Here is an 8995-nt window from a genome sequence, read left to right as displayed (position 1 = left end):
GAAATCTCTCAATGCGTATTATACAGTGTTTGTCTCCATCTTCATACATTTCTCATGCACCCACTAAAGACATAAATACACCGAAGCTCAGTTAAGGAAGGGGAATAGCCCTAATGGAAGGAAGTATGATTGGGTGGCACATCATGGAAGTAGATCTTATACATATATACATAAAAATGATAAAGTACAATTTCTGAAACTGTCTATATGTGCACCAAATCCTTCCTGGTTGAGAACACCAAGTGGCTGCTTGATGCAATACCTTTTCCTCCCCGATCATGCTGTTGAGCATTTTTGCTTTTCATATTAAAGTGCAGTCCAAATGCAGGTGGCTAAAAGACAAGAATCAAAATAAAGAGAGTGACAGAGAAAAGAAATAGACGAGGTAAAACCCAGAGGGTGAGACTGGGGCAGAGGATTGGCACATACTTCAGAGAGGTCTGACTTGAGGAGGAGGAGCAGGATGGGATGGAGATGAAGAGTCTGTTAGGCTGAAGTTTAAAAAACAAAACAAAGTCCTTCCTATCCTTCTCCAGCGTCACTCCCTGGATTGGTAGAAGAGGATGTATCCCGACTCAGAGTTCTTCGAGATATCTGAGGTAAGACCGTAAAACTCCTCAATGGCCTGGGCATCAATTTTCTGCACAACAGAGGTAAGATGAGATTAAATGGCAATGCAAACAAACAGAGGAGTCAAGGAACAAATAGGCCAACACTAACAGTCACGCACCTCCACAATGTCATCATCAAACAGCAGCCAGAAGCCATGACTCTTCACTATAGTGATGTAATGACCTCGATTTGGGCCGCTGAGGAGACAAAAGACAAACATTGAAATCGTTAACTCTGCCCACGTGTACTTCCTTCTGTCGTTTGCACAAAATTAACCACAACTGGCCACACGTGCACTCACTGCCATTTAATAGTGATTTGGGACTTGGGAAATTCTGAGCAGCAACTTTATGTGGTTTGAGAGCTAATACCTTAAATCTGTGAAGATCTTGTAATAATATGAAGGAAGTGACTGCTCTTGGCCAGGTGCAACCACCACTTTTCAATTCATTTCTATTTATATAGTGCAAAATCACAACAACAGTCGCCTCAAGGCGCTCTATATTGTAAGGTAGACCCTACAATAATACATGCAGAGAAAAACCCAACAATTGTATGGCCCCCTATGAGCAAGCACTTTGGCGACAGTGGGAAGGAAAAACTCCCTTTTAACAGGAAGAAACCTCCAGCAGTACCAGGCTCAGGGAGGGGCGGGGCCATCTGCTGCCACTGGTTGGGGTGAGAGAAGGAAGACAGAATAAAAGGCATGCTAATCTTTTAGGACACATTCACGCCAAGTTTTAAAGTGTTACACTGTCCAGTTTGATCGGAGTAACAGGAACAAATTCAGTCTTTACAGACGCAACAAATTTTAAATGCACTCTACAAAGTGTGCACTTCTACAAAGAGGAAGGAGAGAGCTGGCGACGCAAAGATTATAAAAGATGGACATAGGCACTGTGATGTAAGGAAGTCAGATTTTATTGCCTCAGTGTTAACATTTTGGCCATCACTTAGTTTTCTGGAAAAAGAAGTGGTTCAGTTACCAGACAATCTGAACTTTGTGCGCCACAATCTGGTGGTGAAGCCCAGCAGAGAGTTCCCATTTACAGCTGCCTTTGTGGACAACCACCTGCCAGTTAAAGCAGCTACACCCACAATATTGCAAACAAGAAGACTTGACAGATTTTAAATTATTAAATTATGCAAGGTCCTTAACAGCTGCTGAAGAGGAAATTCGTTGCAGGGTGCAAAACTGTTTCTGTACAAGGCTGTAAACATGTTTACATCTGCTGTTCACTCCGATCAGCTGAGCAGCTGTTGCTCTTGGTCCCTAAACTAGCCGAGCTTTCTCTATTGTGGTCCTGAAGCTTTGGAATGATCCTCCTCTTCACATTAGGCAATCTACTTCAGTGGTGGTCTTTAAATCCAGGTTAAAAACTCGTTTTTATTTGCTGGCTTTGGACTCAGTGGATAACTGACACTGCTAATGCTTTGTTATTTTATTTATTATTCGTATTTTGCTTTTTTTAAAAAAATTTTATTTCTCGTGTACAGCACTTTGGTTGGCCATATGTTGTTTTTAAAGTGCTATATAAATAAAATTATGGTATGTTGTGAAACTGAGGAATGGGATTTGGAATGGGAGCCTATGGGACTGACTCAGTTTTAGTTTTTACTTCATATTTCACTTTTCAACTTGTGCCGGTTGAAAATTATGGCTGGGCCATATCATACCGTTCACGGTAATACCGATATAATGTTGGGCAACAATAAGAAAATGAAATATCGCGATAGAATATGGGTAAAACGCGCATGCGCAGTGCCTTCATACGCATATGGCAGAAAAAGCATGGTGGAGAATGAGAAGGGTGAAAGCGGGTCGTTGAATGAAACGGATGAACTGTAAAAATGCTGCAACTTTAGTGGTGTGGAACTGGTTTAGCTTTCGTCTGTCAGATACACAACAAAGCACAATTTTTGGTAGAGCATGCTAGCGGGCCGTCGTTATTACCGCGTTTTTTGGAAAATACCACACACCTTAAATCAATCCTTTGATTTTTCTGAAAATCGACAGTGCCCCTTATAATCCTGTGTGCCTTATGTTTGAATTCTGGTTGTGTTTACTGACCTCGAAAAGATTTTATGTACACGGCGCTCGAAAATCTGTCAAATGTTTTAGTGCGACTTTGCTAAGCTACGAACCCGCACAGCTTGATGGATTGTCGGAGCATTACGGCTATCGTAGGCAGGAGCCTCACGGAGTGATACGTACTGTGATACGTACCAGCTCTGTAGCAGGTTACGCTGGCAATAAGAGATCAACAGGCATGAAATCACCTCCTACTGACCAATTGATTCAACAGGAAATAACATCATGATTCCTGGAAGATCCCTCAAACCTCTGATAGGATATCAGCAGGGTCTAAAGTTTTTCAGCAGTTTCTAAAGTCTCTGTCTTTCTCTGATGACGCAGATTGGGAAAGCCTAGGTTGACTTACGAAGCTCTTTGAGTAACTGCTTAGCCTGATTGCTAACGTTGGGGCAGGTGAAAGCCAGATAAGGAAAAATATCCTGGCAATGTTGAATTTGTTTCATAGTGCGGGGTTCTCGTTCCACTGCCTTTATGGGTCAGCTGAAAAAATGTAAAGTCTGATCAGTGAGTTGGTAGAGGCTTAAAAAAATGAACCGTGTTATTTTTTTAAATTCCAAAACATGACACAATAACAGCCTTACATATCTACTTTTACCAGGTGTGACAAGATCCATCACACGTACTTTTGCTATATGTATAATAATCAGTATACTATACCTTCCACAGTGCACCACCACAGCTACTAGATCATACATGCGATCCAGGTTGACTGCATCCCCAGACGTGTTAAAGAGACGGAGTTCTAATGGGAAAACCACCCGATAGGACAGCTTGGTGTAGCGGTGCAGCTGCTCCATGTACTTAAACCTCTTGAGGTGTAGCGCCAGGATCATAGGAAGTTTCTTCACACGCATCCTGCAGTGAAGAATACATGCTTAGGAAGGAGCCTTTCTGCAGGAACATAACACTGGTGGTCAAACGGAGTGCTTTACTGACCGTTTCTGTGCTTCTTGCTTGCTGCAGCATGTCTCACAGTAGTATTTGTATTCACTGCACAAAGTCTCTGTGTTACTAAAGTCCCTGGAGGAACAAGCAGACCACAGGAGGCTCAATTACTGAGTCTCACTCACACCAAAGGGAATATGTCAGCTCCGTCTGAATGTATAATAAATCAATACTACCTGAGACAGTGTGTTATTGATGTGTTCTGCTCTACATCCACAGAAAGATCCAGAAAATCCTCATCTTTGCTGCTCACCTGTCAGACAGCGAGAGACACTGATGTAACTCATCTGTTGTTACACTGACAGAGTCAGTGAGACTAAGCCTGCTGTTCTGTGACAGAACAGCCACCCACTCACACCTACACACACTCAGCCAGTCTTTGAAATGCTTATTTGACTGAATGGCTTTTGTCTCTGCACTCTGCATCGCCTTGGTGTTTTGCAGGGGTTGTTCTGGGGAACCTGTTTCACTCCTTGCCCTCAAAAAAGGTGAGGACAAAACCTCAGACGGCCCTGACGTAAACCGGGTGGTCAGAGCTCCTCAGAAGCTCTCACTGATTCTCTTTTTTTTTCTTCCCATGTCTCTCAGCACCTTTGCAAAGAGCTAATCCCCTTTTCAGACTTATTCAGGTGAGATCTCTTGTTCGTGCACCAGCAAATCCATTACCAGATAGCACAAACTACCTCTCTAATAAACTCACGGTGTAGAAAATCCAGGAGCATACATACTGTTTCACAGTTGAGGCAGCGCGTCTCATTGGTCAGTGTGCCTTGAAAGATATCGTGAACCCACGTGGGCTCCGTCTTGTTCTCCGTCTCAGCCTCGGTGGTGACGGCGGTGCCATTGTTCTTGAGGCGCCCGTTCTGCTTTTCCTGCTTTTTCTCCTCTTGCAGAATATCAGCCACGGTGTTCAGCAGGTAGTTGAGGAATTCGTGTGCATCTTGTTGCATGTAGTTGTCAAACAGATCTGGAAGGAGACAGAGATAAATGCATACAACTTCCTGCAGAAATAAATAGAAATACATAATATTTCTACCACAATGGGCCTACAGGAGGCTGTTATTTAAACCTATGCATCAATTTAAACATCTGAAAGCTTAATAGATCAGTGCTACAGATAAAGGACTGGACCACAGCTATTCAATGAGCCCCCCAAAAAAGGACCAATAAGGTTGTAACTGTTACCATAAAGCAGGCGCTTGGGAGAAGCAGCTAGCCTAGATGTGTATATATTAGCAAAATTTGCCCTAAGCCATCTCTAAAGCTAGCTTTTTTAGCAAATTAAACCTTATTTTAAAAAATACGTTTCTGGAGCTCGTTGCTCCTAACTCCTCAAAATATACTTTTTTTCTATAGAATACAGTAAAAACTAAATAAAAAGTTTTCAACAATAACAAGTGCACCAGTATAGATAAAGAAGTGGTAGACCAGTATCGACTGGTTCTTTCTATGTTACATCAGGGGAAGTAACAGCTGTTGTAGTTCTGAAAACTACAGGTGTGTTTAATAACAGTAATAACTGCTGGTTCATTGGCACAAGCAGAAAACAGCTGTCATTACAGTGATTTGTTACACCTGCATTACTCCCACTGCGATGCTGCACTTTGAAAATGTCTGCCTTGACATGTTGTAAGTAAAATCAGCAGGGTTTATTTATAATAAAAACATCCATACACATTCTTTGTTTTAACAGATCTGTATATAAGGGGGGAAAATGAGAAGGGAATGGTGGCGGCTGCCGAGGGGGAAGAAAAAAAAAAAAAAACGTCCAGAGATGAGCCAGCTGACCAAAGCTGGGTCTCAACAGAGATTGCATTGTTCATGCACATAAAGAGCTTCCTCAATATGGACAGCAGTGAACAGTCAGCCTTTCTGTCAGCTCTACTCTGAATGACCTTACCACCAACACGCACCTGCCTTTCACTTCAAATATTCAGACTGTAATGTAGCTCAAAAAGCACACTAAACTAAACCACAGCACTCAGCTCTCCATTTATGGACACGTGTATGTGAAAGGATCCACATGACGGACACTTAAGTCATTCTTCAACACACTGTTTTAATGTTTTGAGCATATAAATTTTGACAAGAAAAATTACTCTTCTGAGAAATTATTAATGCGAGACTCTTCTTCCAGTAATCCAGCACATAACACCAGAACACTAAAACTGGGACACCTCAATGGGATTAACCCCTTTTTATATTTGTTTTTTTAAACAGCACCAGTGGCAGGCCCATTTTACAAGCACTCTATAAATGACAGTAACTCAGTTACCATTTGTGCTAGAGACACAATTCAAACGGTTTCGGGAAGAAGAAAAGGTGACCTTTAAGGGGATATTTGGTGTTTCATGGCAGCACAAAGCATTCACAAGGCACTGCTGTCTGAACACAGGAAGAAAAATCAGCTCGGCACAGAGATTGCCATGTGCTTTTCATATTACTGTAACTCCTCAACTATTTCGAGCTAAAGAGAAAATTTGAACGGTTCCTGAAAGATCAGAAGTACTTTGTAACTTTTACAACCAAAATTGCAAAATAAGTCTAAGCAGCCTGTATGACACAAGGTTCATAAACGATTAACTGAGATGAGATCCAAGTGCCCTTAAACCCTGTATTATCAGAATATGGGGGTACTTGTTGCTTTGGGGAAGTGACAAATTAATTAGCAAATATTTATAAGGTGCTTCTCTGCAAATTAGCCAAGTACTTTGTGAACAATAACTAAAAAATATGCTGAGCTGCCTCTCCAGTGAGGTTTTCATCCCAGGAACAAACTCCAACTGGGCTGACGGTAGTCCTTGTTCAGACAGGAAGGGTTGGCGGACTTTGAAAAGTAGATCTTGAGGACTGTCCACTACTTAATCAAGAGTACATCTGGACATACATATAGAAGAATAAAGTGTTTATGCAATTCTTGGCAATTGGGAAAAAAAGAAAAACAAACACACAAAAAACCAAACATATAATGTTTATATTTTTTACCACAAGGTCCATTATCCAAAATATAAGGTTCGTGTAACTTCCTGCCACTGTAGATGGAGTAGACCTCACAGTTCTTATTCTTTTTCTGTGTTCATACAATTCCAGCACATGATATAACAAAGGCCGACTGTGAAACTTTCATTATGATGTATGCTCACCGTTCTCCTTCCGTAGGCGGGAGATGAATTTCTTGGGCGGTATGACGCCAACTTTTTTCTTCTGCGTGGCAATGGAGTGGAAGAGGTCAGCCAGGCACGTGAGCAGGTTCTCCTTCTTCTTCTGCTGGGCTTTGTACGCCAGCACATTCTCCCGGAAAGGCCGGCAGAAGTACAGAGCCTGGAGCACTGAGTTACAGTAACACGTGTTTCCAAACTGAGGGAGAAAACCACAGGGAGACATCGACACAAAACCGTGATGAGGAAGCGATTTAAAACAAGGACTCGAATATTTCTTTTAGATTATCTGTTAATAGCTCGTGGAAAAACGCCAGTGTGTTCTATTGTTGTTATCCATTTGGCAGACACAGTGTCTAGAGCGTTGAGAAACTTGTGTGTTTACATAAATGTCTCATTAAGGAAACAGAACATCCCCGTTTGGCCAAGAGTCTCACAAACAACATTGTTACCTCGAATACCCGCTGACCAGCCGAGGACATGACTCACTGCGGTCCCGTGGCATTTTGTTTTGAAAAATGACACCACTGTTGTTTGGCAATGGCTTTTGTTAATGCAAGCGAGGATTTAGTGATACTCACATTGACCAATCCGAAGTAGTGTTCGTTGATTGGGAATTGCTCCGGGCCGATGTCTTTCTCCAGAGCAGAGGCATTGGTGCCCTGAGAGGACAAAACACGAGACGCTCTGTCATCGTAATCATCTCATATTCCATTTGAATCATTTCAGTAGATTTCAGTGACAGACTTATTTGCTTAGTCCGGTGTGTGAATATACAGGCAAATGAATATGGAAATGATGCATAGTCAAGGGCCAGGAGCAGCTATACATCTGCAGCTATGAGGCAAAACAAAACTGACTTTTTCTGTAATTAATAAAATTATTATTTCTAGAATATGTAAAGATCTAAATTTTCTGCAGAAAGCACACACTTCTGCACATCTTGCTTCCTTTCGTCAGAACAACAAGTCATGTCAATGTAGAAAACGGATATAGTCTAAACAGGTAGACCCGTATCAAAAGTCGGGACTCTTGCTGCACCCAATTGCTGAGACAGAGCACTTATCTCTTGTCAGAGCTCAAAGCTTTTTCAAATGAATCACAGCTTTGTTGAGTGAACACAGCAGACAATTTAGGTTGGGGAAGGCTTTGACTTCTAATGACTGTCATTTCTCATCTGTCAAAGCAAACAATGGATACCCGTCTGTCCGGCTTACCACTTCCAGTCTCCAATGTTTTGGGAGACATGCAGGTCCCAGGAGAGACGAATTACCAAGGAGAATCCACACATGAAATATCCATCCAACCTTTACTGACATCTGAAACCACACTTTGAAATTTGAGCTCCTCCTGATAACAGGAAGCGGGCAGTGGTATTGTTAATTTAGAAAGGAATAAATTCTTAAAGGAGACATATTATGCTCCTTTCTACATATTTTTTTGATTAAGGCAGAAGCTTGAAATAACAATTATTCATCTAACACTGAAGGTGCACTGTTGCTTCACAGCAAGAAGGTTCCTAATTTGAACCTGTTGCCCTGCATGTGTGCAGTCTACATGTTCTCCTTACTCCTGCACGAGGTTTCTCCAGGTACTTCGGCTTCCTTCCACAGTCCAAAAACGTGCAATTTAGGTTAGTCGGTGTTAAGAAAAATCCATGGATACTAATAATAATAATAATAATAATAATAATAATGATAATATAATGACTGGTGCAATACACTGCAGCATTTTATCTGCCCATATCCATCAGTGCGTCCTTAACTTGTAACATCTCGATTAGATTACTTAGTTAAGATTATTTAATAAATAGGGTTAGGGACCTACTGACTGGGGGATGCGCCGATCTGATATTTCGATCAGGATAAAAAAAATTTTTTTTTTTTAAATTCACATGATGATGGCTTCCCTGTGAACTGCTTGTTCCTGCTTTATGTTTGGTGAAACATTTGTTGGGAGGCTTTCACTAGTGTAGTTATATATTAGGGATGCAACAATACTCATATCGGTATTGAACCGTTCGGTACGCATATGTATCGAACAATACAAAAAATATTATTTATTTTATCAACTTTTCTTCTGACGATGCTGTCTGTGTTGAGCGCTCAGTGAATCTGTGTTCGACTACTCCGCCTAGGCTGCACTGTTGAGTGCAGATCCACTGAGCGCAGCGTAAGCTAGCAAG

The 8995-nt window shown here is 41.5% G+C and overlaps 1 protein-coding gene across 1 annotated transcript in view; it reads right to left on the bottom strand.

Annotated features, from left to right (window-relative positions):
• Nucleotides 1-6: 6 nt before the first annotated feature.
• Nucleotides 7-8995, bottom strand: part of usp46 (ubiquitin specific peptidase 46) — an 11480-nt gene continuing 2491 nt past the window's right edge. The window contains exons 2-9 of the mRNA XM_005732304.1: nt 7392-7472; nt 6796-7009; nt 4381-4619; nt 3829-3905; nt 3644-3727; nt 3365-3562; nt 731-809; nt 7-640 (exon numbers count right to left, since the gene is read on the bottom strand). Of these exons, the coding sequence (XP_005732361.1) occupies nt 539-640; nt 731-809; nt 3365-3562; nt 3644-3727; nt 3829-3905; nt 4381-4619; nt 6796-7009; nt 7392-7472 (1074 nt within the window). The 3' untranslated portion in view covers nt 7-538. The remainder of the gene's footprint in view (nt 641-730; nt 810-3364; nt 3563-3643; nt 3728-3828; nt 3906-4380; nt 4620-6795; nt 7010-7391; nt 7473-8995) is intronic.

The sequence above is a fragment of the Pundamilia nyererei genome, unplaced genomic scaffold, assembly GCF_000239375.1.
Source record: "Pundamilia nyererei isolate P.nyererei 1_Seehausen unplaced genomic scaffold, PunNye1.0 scaffold00046, whole genome shotgun sequence".
Classification (NCBI taxonomy): Eukaryota; Metazoa; Chordata; class Actinopteri; order Cichliformes; family Cichlidae; genus Pundamilia; species Pundamilia nyererei.
This window is presented reverse-complemented; position numbering and strand designations above follow the sequence as displayed.